Below are 24,418 nucleotides of genomic sequence, written 5' to 3'. Positions count from 1 at the left end.
GGGCTTGTCGATCAGAAGGTCAGCAGTTCGAATCCCTGCGATGGGGTGAGCTCCCGTTGCTCGGTCCCTGCTCCTGCCCACTTGGCAGTTTGAATGCACGTCAAAGTGCAAGTAGATAAATAGGTACCACTCTGGCGGGAAGGTAAACGGCGTTTCTGTGTGCTGCTCTGGTTCACCAGAAGCGGCTTAGTCATGCTGGCCACATGACCCAGAAAAACTGTCTGTGGACAAACGCCGGCTCCCTCCGCCAATAAAGCGAGATGAGCGCCACAACCCCAGAGTCGTCTGTGACTGGACTTAACTGTCAGGGGTCCTTTACCTTTACCTTTTTATCACTTCACCTCTCAGCCTTCTCTTTTCCACTTTCCAGCTGGTATGATATCCTTCTTCTGGGAATGTTGTGGGTCACAGAAGAGGATATATTGATTAATATTTTCCTTCCTAACTTGCGCTACCAAGTTTCTTTACATAGCAGAGCGTATTCCCCTGTTACACAGCAGGAATCTGGTTGCAGATTCATTAGAATCGCTTAACTTCTGTTATTCCTGGTAAGACCCCTTTGATTCCCTCCTTAAAAGAATAAAGACGCAACAGTCTTGTTCATAAGTAACAAAAAGAAGTTTACTCACGATCAGGCAAAGCACAGTGTGATTGATTCCTGAAGGCAGACTTTAGGCTTAAGGTTACAAATATGTACAAATAGGTTTACCCCGTATGGGAGATAGCCCAGGGACTGCTGGCTGAGAGTGCAGTCCAGGTGAAGCAGGAAGCAGGCAGGATGAAAAAGAGAAAGAAAGGGAAGATGGCTGCATGACTTGGTCTTTTTCTAGGTCTGGAAAGGTCACGCCCACCTACTAGTCACATGCAAAGGACGGATGCTCCAGCCAGGTGTAACAGGAAGTTTGACTGGCTGGACCAACATCCCCTGCATGTCCACTCTAGGCAAACAAGGGATGTTGTACTTGGCTGCTCCAGAGGATTACATCCCACACTTCTTAAACTGGGGTTCCCAGAACTGAACACAGGACTCCCATGAGATAAGCTGTGATTCCTGCATTGCAGGCATTTCAAATAGGTGACCCTTTGCATCCCTTTTGACTCTATGATTCTAAACCCAATGTCTCATACATCCTCGCCCTGCCTCCCTCCTTAGAGCATCGCTCCTCCTAACAGGCCTCTTGGGGAACAGTAAAAATCCATCCATCTTACATCCCTAGCCACACACAAGCCCTGCTCTCGCCTTGCGGATCTGAAAACTCCCATCCGGCTTAATCAGCCGGCAACAGCCGGCAACATAGTTGACACGGAGAGACCTGTGCGGGAGTGTTGCAAGGGAACGCCAACCCTGCCAGGTGGAACGGGTGGGAGGCTGTTGCGGAGACGGAAGCCTTCAAAGCCGCTCTCCCTCTCCATCTGCCTGCGTTTTCTCGATGCTGTGATAATGAGAAGCCCACCTGCCACTCAAGAGACAAGGCGCTGCTGTTGCAAAGATGAGCTCCACACCCCATGAGGTTTGGCTAGCACTGCAATTGCAACCTGGGGTGGCGGGTTGCAGGATTCAAGCCTGCCTAGAAACCTCATCCTCTGATCATCAAGGTTGTGGACATTTTGGACTCACCGCTGTCCATGGAGGCGCAGGTCGATTCTGTGTCCAGGGCGGCTGTCTACCAGCTCCACCTGGTAAGCAGGCTGAGACCCCACCTGCCCACTGACTTTCTCGCCAGAGTGAGGCATGCTCTGGTTATCTCCCGCTTGGGCTACTGCAATGCGCTCTACGTGGGGCTACCTTATTATTTATACCCCATCCATCTGGCTGGGTTTCCCCAGCCACTCTGGGCGACTTCCAACAAAATATTAAAATACAATAATTCATCAAACATTAAAAGCTTCCCTAAACAGGGCTGCTTTCAGATGTCTTCTGAAATTCAGATAGTTGTTTATTTTTTTGACATCTGACGGGAGGGCATTCCACAGGGCAGGTGCCACTACCAAGCAGTGGCGTAGCGTGGGTTGTCAGCACCCGGGGCAAGGCAAGTAATTTGCACCCCCTAACCCATGGATTTGCGCCCCCTAACCCGTGGATTTGCACCTCCTAACCCTAACCCCCAGATGTTGCGCCTGGTGAGGCCGGCCCCCCCTGCACCCCCCACGCTACGCCACTGCTACCAAGAAGGCCCTCTGAAGAATGATCATGATAATAATAACATTTTATAATAATAAGGGGAGAAGGGCAAGTTAAATGGGGGTGGGGTTGTGCTTTGGGCCTCATCCCACTGCAAAGCTTCTGTCCTTCGCACCCATCCGTTTCCCTTTCCTGCTTGCAAAATGCAATTCCTTGCAGATCCTGGTGTCCTACAAGCGCATCGAAGCTCTGCAGAAGCTGCAGCCCTGGCCGCAGGTTAGCCTGTCCACCAGTTCCTCGCAGAATTCTCTAGCAAAAACTGAGGGGCCTCCCAAGAACAGCTACAGCGATTTGGACCGCAAGATCCTCCAACTGTGCGGTAAGGGTGCGAGGCAGCCAACGGTGTGCTCTGATGCAGATAGATAACGATATACTGTACATTATTTTATATATCATTTTCAACAATTGTTTTTATATTTAGGGGTGCCATATTTCCAAAAGTGAATATCCGGACAAAGTTATTGCGCTTCCCACCTCCCGCCTGGACATTTTGCCAATTTCTGAAACTTCCCACTGGATGTCATTTTCCTGGGCCAAAGAACTCGGACATATGGCAGCCCTTTATATAAATATGCAATTATTTTAGTTGTTTTTATATATTGCTGTGGGAGGTGGGGTCAGTCTGGATGATGCCCCGAGTCCCTCCCAATTCATGGAGGTTCCTGTACCCAAGTCCTGGTTAGGGAGGATGCTATCACTGAACTGGTCAGACCAGTTTCTTTGTAAGACCTTAGCTGGCTGCTTAAGTATCCTCATTTGCATCCCAAAGGAAGAAGCCAGATTGCAAGAGCTACAACTAAGTGAGGGTGCCATCCTGATGGGCCTTTCCTCCACCCCCTCGCCTATCTGCTAGCTAGGAGAACACTACAGTGGTACCTTGGTTCTCAAACTTAATCCATTCCGGAAATCCATTCCAAAACTAAAGCGTTCCAAAACCAAGACGCGCTTATCCATAGAAAGTAATGCAAAATTGATTAATCCGTTCCAGACTTTTAAAAACAACCCCTAAAACAGAAATTTAACATGGATTTTACTATCTAACGAGACCATTGATCCATAAAATGGAAGCAATAATCAATGTACTGTACTATAAAATAAGAGAGTATTGTAGTTGATAAAAATTAAAATTATATTTTTTTCTTTACCTGCACCGATGATAGTCATTGTTTGGATGGGGGGCTTTTATCCATTTCTGCAGTCACACAAATCAATCAGTAGCTGAACTGGGTTCCACACAGTCACAAAAACAAATTAACCAAAAAAAGCCTCAAATTAACCAAAAAAGCCTCAAATTAACCAAAAAAGCCTCAAAAACGCAAAATAAACAGCAAAAACAAAATCGCCAAACTTAATCCGTTCCAGAAGTCCTTCTGAAATGTTAAAAAACCAAGGCGCAGCTTCTGATTGGTGCAGGCGCCCCAGAAACAATAGCCGACAGCCGCATCGGATGTTCGGCTTCTGAAAAACGTTTGAAAACCGGAACACTCACTTCTGGGTTTGAGAAGGAAGGTACCACTGTAGCAGGAAAGTGTGTGAGAGCTGGGATTGAAAGCCGGCTGGGAGCTGGAGATGCAGAGACTTGCTCGCTCTGTACTGGACCCAAAGCTCCTGCTCATGGAGAAGAAAGATCTTCTTTGGTGGCGATGCAGTGAGCTCCTCCATCCCTTGACGAGGTTGCAAATAAAACCATAAATCCTAAAAACACTGCAATCTGTGCTGACCTTCATTCCAGGGAAACCGAACCTGAGCAAACACCTGAAAGCATTGGAGACTCTCACCTCTCGGAGACCAGGGTGGCCTGAAACACATATTCTTCTATATGTTTTTTATGAATCAGTTTAGGGGTTCCTCAGCAGAAGTGATTCAGAACTGAAATAAGCAGTTCTGGTTATGTTTGTTAATCTCGTAGCAGAAACTCACAGCTCCCGATCTGTTGCTTTTGCAGGCGAACTGTACGACTTGGATGCAGCCTCACTCCAGCTCAAAGTTATTAATTACGTGAGTATTTTGGAGCCTGGCTGTCAGAATCAAAGAATCGCCAAGGTGGGATCCCCAAGTGTCATCTAGTCTGACCCTCTGCAATGCAGGTATCTCAGCTAAAGCACCCAGGGCAGATGGCCACCCAATCTCTGCTTAAAAAAAAAAGGAGTCACTGCTTATTTCCTGCTCGATCCCTGCTGGGGAAGAGGGGTCATTTTGTCTTCCACAGACACCTGGGAAGCCGTTTCCAGCTAAGTGAGAAGGGAATGACGCCCTATGGCTGTGACAACCTTCATTTCCTGCATTGGAGTGGGTTGTACTAGATAACCCCTTTGGGTCTCTTCCAATTCCATGATTCTATGGAGAACAGAAGTCGGCTGGTCTGGGAGCGGCTGGGATGTGGGTGGCTTCCCACTCCTGGGAATGGCTCACTTTTCTCTCTCCCTCTCTCACAGCTGAAGCAAGAGACCCAGTCGCCATGTTGCTGCCTCCTCTTGGTTTCTGAAGACAACCACCAGCTATTCTGCCAGGTCAGTGCCTTCGACCCGGAAGCTTCCTGCCCTAAGGGAATCACTGCTCCCGATTATTCCCCTACGCAGAGATTTTGCGAGGCTGCCTAATTTTTGAGCTATGCTGTAGATCAGACTAAACCACATAGAGCACCATGAATGGCCTACTGGGATATTTTTTATTATTTTTATCTATTGCCCCATGTGCAAAGACAGCTGGAACGGCAGGGCCTAAGTCGTGAAAAGATTTTACAATTGTTGGGATATTAAGACCAAGTAAAGACCCAGAAAATCCAGAAAATCATATAGGAACACCTTGTGTAATAGCCTCACTAGATGTTCACAAGGCTTTTGACAAAGTTGATTGGGATTATTCATTCCAATTACAGTCATACCTCGGGTTACAGACGCTTCAAGTTGCGTTTTTTCGGGTTGCGGACCGCCGAAACCCGGAAGTACCGGAACGGGTTACTTCCAGGTTTCGGCGGTTGTGCATGCGCAGAAGCGCTAAATTGCACTTTGTGCATGCGCAGAAGCGCCGAATTGCAACCCTTGCGTGCACAGATGCGCCTCTGCGGGTTGCGAACATGCATCCCACACGGATCATATTCGCAACCCGAGCGTCCACTGTAAGCGGCAAAGGGGTGGGTAGGAGCTGGGTCCTGATCTTTGGACAGCAAGATCAGTGCATCTCTCCTGGACAAGGCTGGAGAAAAGCATCACAGCAGGAAAATCACATCCTGCGTACTGGAAAACTTTTTCTCTGTGTTACGAAACGTGCCAGACAACCCACAAATCCCAACTTTCAGTGCCGGATTTATGTATAAGCTAAACAAGCTATAGCTTAGGGCCCCACTCTCAGGGCCCCCCCAAAAAAAAATTAAAGGGAGAAAACTGGATGTACATTTCCAAAATATAAGATAAAAAATAAACAAAATAAAACCTACCTACAGCAACGGTGTTTTGTGTTGTGTAGGCTCCTAGGATGTAAGTCATGGGCCCCGCCTGCTCCCTAAAATATCACTGGTTTGCTCCTTTCTATATATAGGGTGCCGACATTCTGCATGGACTGCTTGCATGGCAACCTGTGCAAATGGCTTTAGATACCTGTTAGGTCCATGAATTACCATATAGCCAACACAAAAAACAGCCACAGTTTGTTGTTGACAAAGGACAGCTGGACATATAATGGGCCCCATTACCTTCAGTAGCTGAGGGCCTCATCAAACCTAAATCCGGCCCTGCCAGGAGGAATTTTGGGTGTATGGCTGCAGGCTCAGTGATGGGTGCAGACGAGGACATTTGTGACTATCAGACTTTGAAAAGCTGGAATCGAAGGTTTAAGTTTGCCGGTTTTGTTGAAACTAAATAGCTTTGTCACTGTTTTGAGTTTCTCTATGTTGTTGTCTTGGTGGGTCATGCAAACCCCTGTTCTGAATAATGTCTTTTGTAGGGTGGGGTGTACTGGGGATGAATTTATGGAACTACTTATTCCTCCCTAAGGTCACTGTCTTATGAAGAATTTGTTGGACCATTGCAACCACCTCTTCCATTAGATTTTATCCCTCACTGGGTAGAGGACCCCCAAAATTGGAAGGGACTTGGTGCATTGTCCAAGACTGACCCCCCTTAGAAACCTAAAACAGTATATTCCATCCCCTCTGTTTCTGATGATCAGGCACCATTGGTTATGCAGCCAAAACTGGATAATCTATGCAGAAAAAGGGGTAGTTCCAGGAAGTCTGGACAACCTCTGAGATTTTAAGAAGTGCAAAAAATTGGGGAGGGGAAAATTAAGAGGGGAACCCCAAAATCACACCAGTGAGAGCTGAACATACTTTGTGGCCACAGAGAGCTGTCAGAATGGAGTAGTTGGACGGTATCGCTGTACGCTGCAACATTTTGTTGCAGTTCCAACTTATGTGTTATCTTTAGGTGGATAATATTTCAAGTGATTGCTGCTCCCTTCCACCCAGCCCACCATTCAGTGAGATGTTGGTCTACAAGCCTTAAGAAATGACCTGTGGCTCCTACAGCACCTGAGATTTAAATGCTGCTGCGTCTTTGAAGATGGGAAAGCCTTTGTGATTCATTCCTGTTTCCCACATCCCTGTTTTCTTGTTTCTTGCAGGTCCTTGGAGACAAAGTGTTGGAGGAAGAGATCAGCTTCCCTGTGAGTAGATCATCACCATCATTATCAGTGCTTTTTTCCCTAAAAAAAGCTGTGCCTTGCAGTTTAGGAGGCATCTCTTCTCCTGAAGATCGTGAGCCTCTGTCTAATTACCGTATTTTCCGCTCTATAAGACGCACCAGACCACAAGACGCACCTAGTTTTTGGAGGCGGAAAACAAGAAAAAAAATATTCTGAATCTCAGAAACCAGAACAGCAAGAGGGATCGCTGTGCAGTGAAAGCAGCAATCCCTCTTGCTGTTCTGGCTTCTGGGATAGCTGCGCAGCCTGCATTCGCTCCATAAGACGCAGACACATTTCCCCTTACTTTTTAGGAGGGAAAAAGTGAGTCTTATGGAGCAAAAAATACGGTATTTTTATTTTTATTTTATCCCGCCCTTTTCCCTGACAGGGACTCAAGGTGACTTGAGGTGGTGCTTGCAGTTTTACAATCCTCTAAGTAATAATAATAATAATAATAATAATAATAATAACAATAACAATAACAATAACAATAACAATAACAATAACAATAGCAATAGCAATAGCAATAGCAATAACAATAATAATAATTTATTATTTATACCCCACCCATCTGGCTGAGTGTCCATATTTCCCCTTCCAACTCTGCAATTCTGTGATTCTCTGAAGCCTTCGCCTCTTTCCCATTGCTCTCTCTTTCTTTCCCCCATGCAGTTAACGGTTGGGCGTCTGGGGAAAGTTGTGGAGGAGAAGAAATCGATCACCCTGCAGGACATCAGCTTGGTAGGTCTTTCTGTGCGGCCGACTCTGCCCTGGGCTTCTTCAGTACGTGTCATGCATGTCACTGGGGCTCCCATGCTGTGGCTCCAGCACGATTCACATTTTATTTCTCCGGCTGCCTGCTCTTGAATGAAGCCAGGATTACAGAGATGCATGTGAACCACCAACCCAGCAGGGGCTGTTTGGAATGTGCCCTTTCATGTTCAGTTTGCAAAAAGGAGGCAGATCTTCCTGGAATATATATACACACACACAGTGGTACCTTGGTTCTCAAACTTAATCCGTTCCAGAGGTCCGTTCCAAAACCAAAACGTTTCAAAAGCAAGGCGCGCTTTCCCTTAGAAAGTCATGCAGAACTGATTAATCCGTCCCTGACTTTCTAAAAACAACCCCTAAAACAGCAATTTAACATGGATTTTACTGTCTCACAAGACCACTGATCCATTCAGCCTGCACCTCTTTCTTAAGCGCGATTTGCTCAGCTCAAACCACTTTGGCTCAATCTGTCTTCTCCGTGCCCAGTTAAAGAGCCCTCTCGCGCCCCAGACCTCCTCTCTCTCGGCTAGATTTGTCACGCTCCAGGGTGGACTAATATCACGTCTCAATCACGCGGTGGCTTGGCTGGATGCAGGGAAATCTGGCGGCTCAGGGAAAGGGTGCCGGCCCTCTCCCTTTTTCTGCTTTGGCAGTCGGCTGCCAGGCAGCATCCATGCAAGGCTGGCATCCCACGATTTTGGACCAGCCAGAAATGTGTTTAACTCCCCGTCCTGCCCTATTTGTTGACTGAGGCATGGATGACAGATCGACTGAGCAAAAGAGCTTGCCGAGGCGCCACAGGCTGGCTCTGGCGGTTGTGACGGGGATGGGTTTGATTAAAAGGGGGAAATAGAACTACTTTCTACCCTGCTTAGTTCCCAAACGTTTTGGCTCCCAAATGTTGCAAACTCAGAAGTAACTGTTCCGTTTTGCGAACTATTTTTGGAAGCTGAACATCTGACAGGGCTTCCGGTTGACTGCAGGAAATTCCTGCAGCCAATCGGAAGCCGTGCTTTGGTTTCCGAACCTTTTGGAAGTTGAATGGACTTCCAGAACGGATTCTGTTCGACTTCCAAGGTATGACTGTATTGGTAAAATGCCCAGGAAAATCTGGGCATATGGGAACCCATGTCGGAAGTGTTGATTTGGGGGCGAATTTCCTTAAAAATAGTTTTTTAAAAACCAACAACTTTGTCACCCGCCCCCCAAAAAAGCTCAAAAACTTTTTGAAATATGGCAACCATATCCCAGCATTTATCTGAGGGATGTTGGAGGGTATGCCAGGGGAGTTCCCTGGGTCTCAGGTTTGGACCCTAATATCTCAGGGTCTGTGATGTTTCAACCCTCGAGACCGAGACGCCACACCCCACCAAGCCAACCACAGATGGAAGGGAACCTGCCAACTCTGCTCCCGTCCCCCAGATGACCAGCCCTTCGTCTCTCCCCACCAGGAGGAGCATAAGCAGCTGAACAGTATGCTGGGCTTTGAGGTGACCGCCATGCTGTGTGTCCCAGTGATCAGCAGAGCCACCTCGCAAGTCGTGGCGTTGGCCTGTGCCTTCAACAAGCTCGGTGGAGAGAGGTGAGTTTGAGGCTCCATGCCGGCTGCGGACAGGAGTCAGAAAGGAGCCGCTGCCAAGAATTCTCCCCTGCAAAGTTTGATGGTCTCTCAGTCTAGACTCTCAGTCCTGCCAGGAATATATTTTGCAACAAAATCATAACTGATGTGACCTGGTTGCTGTTTTCTTTGGGGGGGGGGGAAGCTTCCACAAAAGCGCCATTGAAATTTCTTTCTATGGAAGCTTGCTACAGAAGTGGGGAGGGATGGTGGCAAATGCGACTCCAGTGGCGGGTAGTTCCACAGTACAGAATTAACATGGTTGCTGTTCTTCTCTCCCCCCCCCCTCCCTGTAGCTACTCAGAAATGGACGAGCACAAGATCCAGCACTGCTTCTGCTACACCTCCACGGTGCTGACCAGCACACTGGCCTTCCAGAAGGAGCAGAAGCTGAAATGCGAGTGTCAGGTGAGGGGCAGGCAGGCGGGCACACCTAGGGTCCTCTAGGGCAGCGCTGGAGAGGTGGGTCTGGAGCTCTGCATCTCAAGGGCATCTCCAGACAACATGCTTGCATCAGTTTAACTGTTACAAAGGCACTGTAGTTTGTTGATATGGCAGGGCAGCGCGGTGTAGTGGTTACAGCAGGGGTTGGTGCGATGCGGTCCCCCAGGCTCGTAAATCCAGCCCGCGGACCCTGCTGCCCACTCGGTCAGTCCCCATGCACTGCAGATACCTCGCCACGCGGGGACTGACGTCCACGACACTGGGAAGGCTTCTAGGAAGGCGGCAACACTGGCGAGGCTTCGGATCAGCTGCAGAAAGCTCCTGCGGCCAATCCGAATCGCGGGCAGCTCTGGGTGGATGGTGTTGCCGGCACGGCTTCGGATGTTCCTGCAGCCAATCCAAAGCCTCACCCCCCGTGGCTGAGGTCAACCTGATGCGGCCATGGACGGAGAGGCCGGCGGGTGGGCAGCAGGTCTGGGCAACGCCATTGACCTCGTGATGGGCTGCATCAATAGGAGTATAGCATCTAGATCAAGGGAAGTAATAGTGTCACTGTATTCTGCTCTGGTCAGACCTCACCTGGAGTACTGTGTCCAGTTCTGGGCACCACAGTTCAAGAAGGACACTGACAAACTGGAACGTGTCCAGAGGAGGGCAACCAAAATGGTCAAAGGCCTGGAAACGATGCCTTATGAGGAACGGCTAAGGGAGCTGGGCATGTTTAGCCTGGAGAAGAGGAGGTTAAGGGGTGATATGATAGCCATGTTCAAATATATAAAAGGATGTCACAAGGAGGAGGGAGAAAGGTTGTTTTCTGCTGCTCCAGAGAAGCGGACACGGAGCAATGGATCCAAACTACAAGAAAGAAGATTCCACCTAAACATTAGGAAGAACTTCCTGACAGTAAGAGCTGTTTGACAGTGGAATTTGCTGCCAAGGAGTGTGGTGGAGTCTCCTTCTTTGGAGGTCTTTAAGCAGAGGCTTGACAACCATATGTCAGGAATGCTCTGATGGTGTTTCCTGCTTGGCAGGGGGTTAGACTTGATGGCCCTTGTGGTCTCTTCCAACTCTATGATTCTATGATTCTATGGGCACGTTGTGGGGCTTCAGCCAGAGCTTGGTGCGCCTGCTGGCCCCACCCCTGACACCCATGTCGGCACTGCTGCTGGTGGCGCTCTCAGCGGCCGCACTGGAGCAGCTGGAGGGTGAGCTATACACTGCCTGCTCGGTGCTCTGCATGCGCGGCCTGTCCACCGACCTGGCCTCAGACGACAGGCTGCAGCGCATAGTGCACACCGCCTAGGAGCTCCGCAGGGACAGGCCGATGGGAGCGGCTGCTGTCTGTCAACAATGCCGGTGAGTGGGCAGCGCTGAGATGTGCTCCTGCGCGCGTGCAGAGTGCGTTCCTCCTCCAGGTCTGAAGGCAGTTTCAGGACTGGCTTGCAGGGTATTTATAGTTTTCAAAACCTAGTCCGCCCCCCCAAGGTCTGAGGGACAGTGGACCGGCCCCCTGATGAAAAAGTTTGCTGACCCCGGGCTTACCGTGTCCAAAAGGTTGCCCTTTTCTGAACGTCCGCCTCTTTAGCAAACTCTCATCTGCCCCCCACCCTTGAAACTTCACCTTCCTTGGTCCTACTGCCAAACGCCCGCCCGGCATGGGGGGAACTTTCCTTTGCCAGAGCCATGCAAAGTTTTTGACCTGCCGACTGAAACTCTTGTAGATCCTGCTGGTCTCCTTTTCCCCACCCGCTGGCCTTCTGACGCTGGAAGCAGCAGCAAACGCTCAGCAGGGATGCTCTCTGCCGGCTCCTGGGAATCTCACAGAGCGGCCTCTGAGCTCAAGCAGCAAGGGGGACACAGGCAGTCGCCTTCTCAAAGGCCCCCGGCCTCATTAGAGCCAGCCAGGTGACGATATGAAAGGGAAGGACGGAAGCAGGTTCCGGGAAGCAAGCTGAGATCAAAAGAGCCTGGGAGGCTGCTGCGGAAGAGAGGGCAGGAATCGAGGAATCCTAGAACCTTAGAGCTGGAAGGGTTCCCCAGAGGTCATCCAGTCCTACACACACACACCCCGCTATGCTCGAATCACAGCTCAACCTCTGTTTGGAAACCTCTGGTTTGAAAGTTAGGTTCCAAGGAGCATATATACAGCAAGGACATGGGAACGCAGAATTGCAGAGGTGGAAGGTACCCTGAGGATCATCTAGTCCAACCCCCTGCAGTGGTGCAGTGGTTAGAGTGCACCAGGAAGAGTTCTGGGTTCAAATCCCTCCCCAAGTCAGCCATGAAGCTCATTGGGCATGACCTTGGGCCCAGTCACCTCGCAGGGTTGTTGTGGAGATAAAGCGAGGGGTGGAGGAGAACCATTCACTGTCGCTTGGAGCAAACAGGTGGCAAAAATCAAGGAAAATATTAAAGGACGGCTTTCTCAACTCTAAAATATTTCTGTGCCAGCTGCGTGCAAAGAGCACTCTCTTGTGGCACCAGCTGGTGCTGCAGGGCAATAAATAGCATTGGCTGAGGAGCAAAGCTGATTTATTGCTAATACTGCTACATATGGAAATTGATTTGGCGTGGAAGGATATTTGTTTGTTTGTTTCATAAAATTTATACACCGATTGCTGGATTTTGAAAACCATTGTGTTCCTTCTGGGGTGGTTTGTCCACCTTTGGTTCCTATCCTGAACTCAGCTCTCACTTGCGGCTCCTAGAAGCTGTCAGCTAAACCAAGTGAAGGCAGCTGGTGGGTCTCTAACCCTCAGGGAGTTAGGAACCTCCCCTGAATAAGAAGACAGGCTCTTGCAGATTAAGGGGACGAAACCAGGAGTGGGTCTAATGGTCAAGAAAGCTGCTTCTGCAAGAGCTGTAGAGAGAGTGAGGGGTAGGTTGGGTCATCCACCTGGAAGGGAGCCCATTTGGGAGAAGGAAAACTCTGGTCCTAAATGTCTTCTGCCTTGAGGGACATCTTCATGAGAAGAAAGGGCTCAGGAGTAAACCCTACGCAAATCTGGAAAGGAGTCCCCAGAACGGTTGGATGGCGTCTTTTATACTCCTCTTTCCAGCAACTCCAGCAGCAGTGCTGGATTTACGTATAAGCTAAACAAGCTATAGGTTAGGGCCCCACTCTCTTGAAATTTAAAGGGAAAATTTAAAAGGGGAAAAACTGGGTGTACATTTCCAAAATATAAGATAAAAAACAAATAAAATAAAACCTCCATACATAAAATGCATCTCTGGGTTATTTGTGGGGCATAGGAATTCTTTCATTATTATTTTTTTCAAAATATAGTCTGGCCCCCCACAAGGGCTGAGGGACAGTGGACCGGCCCCCTGCTGAAAAGGTTAGCTGACCTCTGCCCTAAAATATTACTGGTTTTCTCATTTCTATATATAGGGTGCCTACATTCTGCATGGACTGCTTGCATGGCAACACGTGCAGATGGCTTTAAATACCTGTTAGGTCCATAAATTACCATATAGCCAACACAAAAAACAGCCACAGTTTGTTGTTGACAAAGGACAGCTGGACATATAATGGGCCCCGTTACCTTCAGTAGCTGAGGGCCTCATCAAACCTAAATCCGGCCCTGCCAGGAGGAATTTTGAGTGTATGGCTGCAGGCTCAGTGATGGGTGCAGACGAGGACATTTGTGACTATCAGACTTTGAAAAGCTGGAATCGAAGGTTACTGGTTTTCTCATTTCTATATATAGGGTTCCTACATTCTGCATGGACTGGTTGCAGGGCAACGTGTGCAAATGGCTTGAGATACCTATTAGGTCCATAAATTACCATCAAGCATATATATTCAACACAAAAAACAGTGACTATTTGTTGTTGACAAAGGACAGTTGGACATATAAAGGCCCCCATTACTGTAGCACCCTGCTTGTGGTTAACGCTTAGCTGGAATGAAATATTCAACGCAGCAATAGAGAAATTAAAATAATAATTTATTTGTCAGACAAATAAATATGAGGCACAGTGGTATATGGTTACCAAGCTCTGGCCTGGCCTCCTGCCATTCTGGCCAGCACTTATATTTCCTTAACCCAGCCCCCTTGCTCCTCCTGTGGCTGCCTCTGTCCAATCAGCCTGGTTGAAATTCCTATTGGCTGTTTGCTAGAACCAATCACAAAAGATACACCCATTTCCTCTTGCCCTTTTATGGGAATCAAAAAGCTATATATTCTTCTATCTATAAATGACAAATAAGTAGTAATATATCTTACATGTGTCTCAACAAGGAATCTTAATTACCAGCTCACCTCTTGCCCTCCTTGCCCTATTGCCTTCCAAAACAGATGGTTAATCTTGAATTTTTATCTTAAACATATGTCAAGGATTTTGAGTTCACATCAACATTGAGAGATCTCCTTCATTTGAAGGTTTCCAAACAAAAGGCCTGACAACCATATATCAGGAGTGCTCGATTGGCGTCTTCTGTCTGGCAAGGGGCTTGGCTGGTGGCTGACTTAATTTCAGGATAGTTACAACTCTTACAACTATATGAAATAAGAATCTAGCATTTCTTAAATCCTTTGCATAATTATATTTAAACTAATATATTTAATACATAAATAACCTTTTAAAAGGAAAAGAAATCTTAAAAGGATCTTAGTTTAAGAAAGAAACAGCTTTAGAAAAGACTTCCCAAAAATGTTCTCTTTCTGCCAGCCAGACCAGTTGCTTTTTCACTGCTCTTGACCTTTTTAACCTTAGGAAGAAGATATGGCTCATTTTACTATTTATCCACCCTTAATTTGTAGGGTCAGTGTAACCTTGGCTCTCAGCCTGTAATTCCCTTTTTACGACTTTGAGAATTGTTTTCTGCTATAAATCAGGGGGCCCCCTTGTCTAGGAGAAAAACATTGCCAAGGTTCTTAGGCAGCTGCTCTTCTGCCTGGCATAAAACATTTGAAAATCTTTAAGCTCATTTTAAAATACAAGCCCTGATTAAACATATAAGCTTTAATAAAAATGCAGGCACATGATTAGATGCCTCATTACCTTCAGGAGCTGAGGGCCTCATCAAACCTCAATCCGGCCCTGTCTAGCAGCCAAGCTAGTACCAAACTGTATTGCTCTTTGGACCACATCAGGAAGGTTGGGGGGACCTCATACACTACGTAGTGTTGTAACTCCAATTACATTGTCATTTCGATGTTGCGTCGTATGAATAATGAAGAGGGGAGGTATCACCTGTTTTTCATTTCAGAATTAAGGAGCAAGATTTATATATTTCATCTCTCTCTCCTTCTCTCTCTCTCCTCCCCTCAGGCTCTTTTGCAAGTAGCCAAGAATCTCTTCACACACCTTGGTAGGTATCCTCCTTCATAGCTGCCCCCAGTGTAGCCTTGGGACTCAGCCCCCATCTGTAAAATGGGAATAATGGCAACAACAACAAACAATGGGGGAGCTTTGCAATGAAATCCTGAAGGGCCAAAAAGGCCTCTGTGTGCAACCGCAGCCATGATATTCAACGAGGAACATTTTCAATGGACTATGCCAGGCCATTGCTGAGCCGTTGACCTCTGCAGGTGCCCTTGAGCCATCCACTGTTCCTACCTCACAGGGTTGTCGGGAGGGTAAAATGGGGAAAGAGGGGGAATCCTGCATGCCACCTTGAGATACTTGTATGAACAGGTGGGGTCTAAATGTGATAATATTAAATAAATTGAAGGGGGAAAAGGGCTGCAGGGAAAAGGGGTGCCTTTCTGGTCCTCCCTCTGGACCCCAGAATTCTCTCCGCATTTGAGACTCGCCACAGCTTGACACGCTCTCTTGTGCTGAGCGAAGGAAGATGATGGGATAGAAACTGAGCCTAGAGTTTCCAGCAGATGTGATGGAAGTCCTGTATGGCTTATTTATTTATTTTAATCATTTTTATTGATTTTCCAATAAAAAACATCCAATTAATATATCCAATCATAAAATTAAAAAAAAAACTAAAATAAAAAAAGACCAAATTATAATTATTAATTTTTCGGAGCTCCCCACAGTCTGGATCTCTGAAGCCTATCCCCACATCTCCGTCCTGCCTCTCCTCGTTGTTTCCATATTTTCCACATCTCGATTTTGATGCTTTATAATTCTCCGTCCCTGAGTCCACGATTTTCAATCATGTCAAACACCATGTACTTTCATCTGTCGAATACAGCTTTGTTAGTGTATATTTTTCCAACTGTCTTTTTATCAGCGCAGCTTCCTCTGGCTCCGTTCCGATCCGGGATGTTGTCCAAGTCTGTTATCTGGAGCTTAATGGCGCGGCAACTCCCAATCATTAATTGTTCAAACCTTTCTTTTGAGCTTTATTGAACCAGTACCTTCCAAGCTAAATTGTTAGGCAAAACTGCAATATTGCAATGTAGATAAACTGTATTCCACAAATATCAGTCATTTGGTGATCGATCAGCCTTTGGAGACCGCACTCTCCCCCTTCCCCCTGTATGGCTTAGGTCCAAGATGGGCCTTCTCCTTCCTGGGCTCTGAGATATTCAGAGATGCTCTTCTTTGAATCCCCACTTGGTGGGGACGTGTCAGAGGGCCTTCTCATACCTTCCCAAAACCAGGGTGCCTGTCTTCCAGGACATCTTCCCGGGCGAGTCATGTGACCCATGCCTCACTCTCGCTCCCTCCCGAAAAAATGCCTTTTTCAGGGCAAAATCTCACATGGTGCCCCAAAATATGCATTTTTGGGCACTGCGCAAAATCACAGCACCCAAAATGGGCACAGTGCTCTCGTGCAAAAAACCCCGTTTTTTCTGGGGCGCTTGGCAGGTTATGCCTTCTCGGTGGTTTCTGCTCCCAGACAACTTTGGAATTTGCTCCCTGGGGAAGCCAGACTGGCTCCTTCCTTGCTGTCGTGCCAACAGCCAGGGGAGACTGTTTTATTCTGGCAGGCCTGGAAAACTCCAAGGGCTTTTCAACAGCGCTGTGCCGTTTTCACTGTATTTTCATAGATCTTTATATTGCTTTAGCTCTATTGCAGTCCAGTTGTTTTTCGACAATCACCTTCGATATGTTTCCAGCTTTTTTGTATTCCGACTTCTTTTTAATTTCTACAACCCTCCCGGGATATAATTAAGATTAGCCATAACCAATAATAAGAACAATCTTCCACAAGCCGCTCGGTGGCCTTTGGGTCTCCTAACCGACTGCTTCTCTGACCCTTCGCAGATGACGTCTCGGTGCTGCTGCAAGAGATCATCACAGAGGCCCGGAATCTCAGCAACGCTGAAATGTGAGTCTCCCGCAGCGACGGTGACGCACGGAGCTCCCTCTGGTGGAACGTGAAGCCAGGGGGGCTGACATTCCTGAAAGCAAGCCCCCGCCCTGAGACACCAGACCCTCTGGCCAAGGGACGGATCCCAGGCGGGTCTTTTCATGGGTCGGTATATTTAGAACAGACACACACCACCCCGGAAAATTGCCTCCAAGATGGTGTGGGAACAGCAGGACAAACACACTTCATTTCTGAATTTAGCCATACGGGTTTGGACTGACTTTGGATTCCCAGTGCCTCACCCCCTCAAGGAATTTGTTCCCTCTCCCTGTTTTTTGTTTATTTTTAAATGATTTTGGGGTTGTTTTGGAGAAATGAGCTAGAGGAAGCTTTAGGTAAAGGTAAAGGGACCCCTGACCATTAGGTCCAGTCATGGCCAACTCTGGGGTTGCAGCACTCATCTCATTTTACTGGCCGAGGGAGCTGGTGTACAGCTTCCGGGTCATGTGGCCAGCAGGACTAAGCCGCTTCTGGTGAACCAGAGCAGCGCACGGAAATGCCGTTTACCTTCCCGCCAGAGTGGTACCTATTTATCTACTTGCACTTTCACGTGCTTTCGAACTGCTAGGTTGGCAGGAGCAGGGACCCAGCAACGGATTCGAACCGCCGACCTTCTGATAGGCAAGTCCTAGGCACAGTGGTTTAACCCACAGTGCCACCTGTGTTTTAAAGGAGGCTTTAGTGCACCCATATTCCCCTATCTCTTAGTTTCCGCATCCTGTTCCAACTTTCATGTGATGCAGAAGTTGCCTCTGGAAATCAAGTGGAATATAGCACAAGTTTGGCATGCATTTCTGCGCTATTTGTTTCCGGCAAAAATCCATTTCTAAATAACATGGAAATGAGCGCTTAACCTGCACCAGGCAGCACACTCACCTCTTGCACCCGTGTAACTTGCGCTATATCAACCATACGCAGCTGAAGGCAGGGTGGTTGAAACCGCCCAAGTTAAATCCAAGCAAGACAGAGAGATTAAAAGCTCCTTTTGCTCCGGTTCTGCTTATAATAATAATTGTATTAGTTATACCCTGTCCATCTAGCTGGGTTGCTCCAGCCACACTCGGGGTTACAGGGCGTTTAAAGAGCTGAAAAGCTCTCTGCCTCACTTGCGAGGCCTGGCTTGCTCACAGCACCAACTCTGGGATGTTCGTGCGAGATCCCACAGGACAAATCTGAATTCCCACAAGACTTCGCACGAGATCCCTAGCCTCCCAAAGCTGGGATACTGAGGAGGCTTGCTCCCCAAGCAAGGCAGATGGCCAGTGCTGGATTTACGTTTAAGCTAAGCAAACTATAGCTTAAGGCCCCTCTCTCTTGGCCCCCCCCCCAAATCACTATTAATATACTTCTTCTTAATTGTATTTCAGTTCAACAATTCCTTTGATAATATACATATTTTGTTATGTGCAATTGACTTTAGATACCTATTAAGTCCATAAATACCTTACAGTAGTACCTTGGGTTAAGAACTTAATTCGTTCCGGAGGTCCGTTCTTAACCTGAAACTGTTCTTAACCTGAAGCACCACTTTAGCTAACTGGGCTTCCTGATGCCGCTGTGCCGCCGGAGCACGATTTCTGTTCTCATCCTGAAGCAAAGTTCTTAACCCGAGGTACTATTTCTGGGTTAGGGGAGTCTGTAACCTGAAGCGTCCGTAACCTGAAGCATCTGTAACCCACGATACTACTGTATAGCATATATTCAACACACAAAAACAGCAACAATTTGCTGTTGACAAAGGACAGCTGGACATATAAAGGGCCCCATTACCTTCAGGAGCTGAGGGCAGGCATCCCCAAACTTGGCCCTCCAGATGTTTTGGGACTACAACTCCCATCATCATCAGTGGTCAGGGATGTTAGGAATTGTAGTCCCAAAACATCTGGAGGGCTGAGTTTGGGGATGCCTGACTTAGGGCCTCATCAAACCTAAATCCAGCCCTGCAGATGGCTCAGCAGGTGTTTTGTTTTTCTGCCAGGTCTTCTTGGGTTACCTGGTGCAAAATGAGCTTTTAAGTTCTCCACCTTGCTTGGTGCGCAAGGCCCACTCGGCATGTGGACTCTGGACGTTCAGGGGATTCTTTCTCCTTCCGCCTCCTCCTCCTCCTCAGCTTCTAGCCACAAGGCAGATCTAACGGTTTGGGTATACACAGTTTTAGTGACGGCATGGAACCGCTGCAGCCAAACCACCGCATACCGTATTTTTCCGTGTATAAGACGCCCCATGTATAAGACGCCCCTATTTGGGGAGACTAAATTTAAAGAAAATGAGGGGAGGGGGCCCAAAGTCGCTGAGCGTTTAGGGGGAATTGCATGCACGCCATCACTCCAGCAGGGCCGTTGCTGGGGGTTGGCAAAGTGGGCAGCTGCTCCGCCCTCGCCACTGCTGGCATGCGCCTCCTGCAGCGGCATGGGAGGGGAGTTGCGTGCCCACCAAACAGCTGGCTGGCGGGTGCGCAGATTCCCCCCCCCCATGCCACTATCCATGTATAGGATGACCCCAGTTTTTTTGATATCATCATCATACACTTCTATTTGTATCCCACCCTCCCCGGCTGAGACCGGGCTCAGGGCGGCTAGCATCAAATATAAACACTGATATAAAATCAAACAATAATTAAATCACCTCTTAAAAATAAGTCAGGATAAAGTTAAAATCTGAATTAGATGGCTTTCCGCAGGACTTGGGTTGGGAACCGTAAATGCTCACCAGGCCCAACTGTGTACGCTGATCTTATATGGGCCTGTGAGAACTCTGGGCAGCCTCTTTCGTACTAGTCAAAAAACATCGTCTAATACACAGAAAAAATACGGTAAGTTGTGATCGTATTGTATCAGAAACGGATTTAGGGCGGCAAGATGTGTTCCCCTGCACAGGGCATTGCAACGATGATGTAGGGAACTGAGCAGAACAGAAAGCGAGAGGCGCCAAATGTTGGGCTTGCACAGGGCTCTGCTAGAATTTGAAAGACCAAACTCTGCCCCCGACTGTATTCTGCTATATTTCCGGAAGTGGCACTCATGCGATGCAAAGGCTCAGGCAGAATGCGGAAATGAACAGTTAGGGAAACCTTTCGGGGAACTGGAATAAACAGCATATGGCTGCAGCCCAGTTATTTAGTTTTTATTTATCTTTAGAGTTACCGTATTTTTCGCTCTATAAGACACACCCGACCATAAGACGCACCTAGTTTTTAGAGGAGGAAAACAAGGGGAAAAAATATTCTGAATCAAATGTTGTTGAAGAAAGCAAGGCAAAACTTCAGTGAAAGCAACGCGAAGGCTCTTCAGTGCATCAGGAGGAACTCTCCTGCTGCCCTGAAGAGGCATCGCGCGGCTATCCCAGAAGCCATAACAGCAAGAGGGATCGCTGCGCAGCAATCCCTCTTGCTGTTATGGCTTCAACGATAGCTGCGCAGCCTTCATTCACTCCATAAGACGCACACACATTTCCCCTAACTTTTTAGGAGGGAAAAAGTGTGTCTTATAGAGCAAAAAATACGGTATATATTGTCACAAGATTTCAGGATAATAATACAAGGTAAAAAAAAACATTCCAGTAAACGGTTAAAGCAAAAACAATGAGACAATAACACCCTCTCCCGCAACACATTTAAAAGGCTGTAGAATATCAACCAACCTTACAAAACCAAAAGGTACAAATCACAAATACAAATTAGCAAATAGAGAACAATTTAAAACCACCCCACCCCAAATAAACGACACCAAGTTACAAACCCCACCCCCTTCGAAACTATAATTTTAGCACATGGGGGGGGGCTGACTCACGCCCTCATTCCATCCCTAAAGCGCCACCCCCCAAAGGGATGAGTCCCTTGGGTGTCCCTGCTATGGTGGCAATTATCTCCTCCGTTATCAGATACGTGGTTGTCTCATGATGCTTCTGGGACCTCACCGTTTCTCACACCACCACCACTTTGACCCGTGTGCAGGCCCAGAGGTTGCGTTCCCCCTCGCTTGTCCCAGAGAATGGTCAGGATCCTGGCGACGGTGGTTTATCGAGCCCGTATCTCAACTTGGCTTGTTCTTTTGCAGATGCTCTGTATTCCTGCTGGACAGAAGCAGCCACGAACTGGTGGCCAAGGTTTTTGACGGGGGCGTGGTGGATGATGAGGTAAGGGCCACAGGTCGTGCCAGATTTACGTGTAAGCTAAGCAAGCTCTAGCTTCGGGCCCCACTCTCTTGGGGGCCCCCAAAAAATTAAAGGGAAAAAAACCTGGATGTACATTTCCAAAATATAAGATAAAAAACAAATAGAATAAAACCTACATACAGCAACAGTGTTTTGTGTTGTGTAGGCTCCTGTGATGTAAGTCATGGGCCCCGCCTGCTAGCCTGCTCCCTAAAATATCACTGGTTTGCTCCTTTCTATATATAGGGTACCTACATTCTGCATGGACTGGTTGCATAGAGACTGGTTTTTAGAGACTAGATTATGAGTCTCTGTAAACTGTGTTTCTATAGGAACTTTTGTTATTGCCAAATGCCAATGTGTTTGCAATGTGTTTGTTATGCATAAAAAAATCATTTTAAGTTAGAGCTTAATAATTTTTTCACTATTAATATACTTCTTCTTAATTGTATTTCACTATTAATATACTTTTTAATTATATTTCAGTTCAACAATTCCTTTGATAAAATACATCTTTTGTTATGTGCAAATGGCTTGAGATACCTATTAGGTCCATAAATTACCATATAGCATATATTCAACACAAAAAACAGTGACTATTTGTTGTTGTCAAAGGACAGCTGGACGTATAAAGGGCCCCATTACCTTGTTTGAATCTGAGGGCCTCATCAAACCTCAATCTGGCCCTGGAAAGGGGGGAGACTACAGTGAGAGTGGGAGTGGAGAAATGGGGGTCATTTTTCTCCAGTTTTCCATCCAGTTTTTTAGGGACAAATTGAAGGGGGGGACAGGAAAAATGGGGAAGGGAAACTCCCCCCCAAGTCCCCACCCCCGCTTCATATCTCTATCTCTGGTCCCCCAGATATGGTTGGATCACAATTCCAACCATCCTCATCCCTGACCAGTGGCCACACTGGGACTACTGGGAGGTGGGGGGGGTCTAACAATATTTGGAAGGCAGCAGGTTAGACACCCCTGAACTACCTTATTTTTATCCATGTAACTTCTTTTAAACTGCTCTTAATATTTCGTTTCTTGGTTGTCATGAGAATTTGGCACCGGTGTGGTTTTTAAGGCTCCAGGTATCTTTTGCCGAACTCAGTTCCCATCCCTTCTCTTATTCTTACACCGTCTGAATCCGGAGAGATTATTGCAAAAATGGGGAAAAAAAGAACTGGGAGAATTTGAATTCATTTTAAATCCCAGCACATTCAAGCCAAGCTTTTGGCAGTAACTGACCTTTGGGTGGAAGCTAGAAGTCAATTTTGTACCAACGCTTTGGTGAAGGAAGCCTCCACTGGTTGGGAGAAAAATGGAAGGAAATTCTGCTCAGGAATTCTCCAAATTTCTGGCTGCTGTGAGAGCCTCAGTTGCCCCTTAACTTGAAAACCTCACTTGTGACTCTCGCTTTGGTGCAAAAGTAGGTGACATTTAGTGTGGGAATGTTCTGGGGTGCAGGAGAGGATATATTGACTAATTATATCCTTATCCAACTTGTGCTAACAAGTTCCCAAAATATCAGCAGAGTTTATGACATTCCCTTTTAAGTTCGCAACGGTAACGTCTGCACAGGTTCGCTAGAACCTCTATAATAATTACTCTGGTAATCTCCCCTTTTGTTCCCTCTTAAAATACAAGACACAACACAGTCTTGATAAAAGTATAAAAGAGTTTACTCACGTTCTGTTCACAATATGATCCCAGAAGGCAGACAGCTTTAAAAAGTTACAGATAGGTAGCCGTGTTGGTCTGCCATAGTCAAAACAAAAAAAATTCCTTCCAGTAGCACCTTAAAGACCAACTAAGTTAGTTCTTGGTATGAGCTTTCGTGTGCATGCACACTTCTTCAGATACATATCTGTGTATCTGAAGAAGTGTGCATGCACACGAAAGCTCATACCAAGAACTAACTTAGTTGGTCTTTAAGGTGCTACTGGAAGGAATTTTTTTAGCTTTAAAAAGGTTACATACACTTAAAATCTATCTTATAGGAAGATAGTAGTGTCCTCTCTTGGCTGGGAGCCAAGAGGGCATGTTGCTCCTTCAGAAGATGAAGATGAGAGAGAGATATATGGCTGCCTGCCCTGTGCTTTTATCATTTACCTGCACAGGTGAGGCCACACCCACCTCTGGTCACATGCGGAGGAAGTCCGTCCCCAGGAAGTTTACCTGCTTGCTGGACAGACATCCCTCCCCATGTTCTAACATGTACACTCTAGGAATGTTGTCACTGACTGCTCCTGTGTTTACATCCCACATTTAGCACTAGCTGAAAGATAACAAGTCATATATTGCATGTTGCCAAAGGCTTGGAGGACCCTGAAAAATTCTAAGTTGTTTGGTGGGATTTTATCTTAAATACAGCAAATACAGACACCCAGGACTCCCTCCCCACAGGGCAACATGAAATTTGGCTTTCCTAATGGTCTTATGCAGTCTACCAGCCTAATCGTAGAACTGCAGAGTTGGGAGGGACCCCGAGGGTCATCTAGCCCACCTTCTGCAATGCAGAAATCTTTTGCACAACGTGGGGCTCGAACCCACAAACCTAAGAGTCTCGTGCTCTACCGACGCTTAGAAAAGTAAGCAATGGTGAAGTCACTTATTTAAGATATTTATCCCTTTAGATTTCAAGCAGATAAATTTTCAGTGTCTTTTAATAGTCTGCTCCTGGTTAATATTACGTGTTTTCCGGATAAACCACACTGATTTTTTTGAACTTCTGTTATTTTTATTCTGTCAATTTGTTTGATTTCCTTCAGTGGAAGGAAGACAATTTCCCCGCTTCTCCTCCCAACCAGTTTGTTCTTCCATCCCCTCCTTTCCTATCTGTTGAGGCAGAATGTCTGTTGGCTTCGACCCGAAGGCTGAGTATTGGCTGGCCTTCCTCTCAGTCCTCAACGATGCCCTTCCAGTAACAAGGCTAGTTGGTGGCGGGTAGTTCCACACACACACACACACGAGACTGTGGAGTAACCCGCTTTCCTTCTGCTGTGCACTCCTTTCTTAGAGCCACGAATTCCGGATTCCGGCCGATCAGGGCATAGCGGGCCACGTGGCGACCACGGGGAAGATCCTCAACATCAAGGACGCCTATTCGCACCCGCTCTTCTACCGGGGGGTGGACGACAGCACCGGCTTTCGCACCCGGAACATCCTCTGCTTCCCCATCAAGGACGAGAACCAGGGTGAGTGTGCGGAAGAAGTGCAACGCCAGGTGTGCACAATGCCCCACATGAGTGAGATGTTTGAGAAGCCCCTTGTGCCCCATCTTCCATGCTCC

At 47.2% G+C, this 24,418-nt stretch overlaps 1 protein-coding gene across 3 annotated transcripts in view; it reads left to right on the top strand.

Moving 5' to 3' along the window:
• Positions 1-24,418, top strand: part of PDE2A (phosphodiesterase 2A) — a 392,093-nt gene that overhangs the window by 340,706 nt on the left and 26,969 nt on the right. For all 3 annotated transcript variants that reach the window (XM_079973519.1, XM_079973520.1, XM_079973521.1), the window contains 11 exons: positions 2,342-2,501; positions 4,128-4,180; positions 4,618-4,692; positions 6,803-6,844; positions 7,538-7,606; positions 9,091-9,221; positions 9,554-9,665; positions 14,979-15,018; positions 16,878-16,941; positions 21,039-21,117; positions 24,146-24,323. In XM_079973519.1, coding sequence (XP_079829645.1) covers positions 2,342-2,501; positions 4,128-4,180; positions 4,618-4,692; positions 6,803-6,844; positions 7,538-7,606; positions 9,091-9,221; positions 9,554-9,665; positions 14,979-15,018; positions 16,878-16,941; positions 21,039-21,117; positions 24,146-24,323 — 1,003 coding nt within the window. The remainder of the gene's footprint in view (positions 1-2,341; positions 2,502-4,127; positions 4,181-4,617; positions 4,693-6,802; positions 6,845-7,537; positions 7,607-9,090; positions 9,222-9,553; positions 9,666-14,978; positions 15,019-16,877; positions 16,942-21,038; positions 21,118-24,145; positions 24,324-24,418) is intronic.

This window comes from Podarcis cretensis (genome assembly GCF_951804945.1).
Source record: "Podarcis cretensis genome assembly, chromosome: 4".
NCBI classification, from domain to species: domain Eukaryota; kingdom Metazoa; phylum Chordata; class Lepidosauria; order Squamata; family Lacertidae; genus Podarcis; species Podarcis cretensis.
Note: the sequence above shows the minus strand (reverse complement) of the source record. Positions and strands in the feature narration are given on the sequence as shown.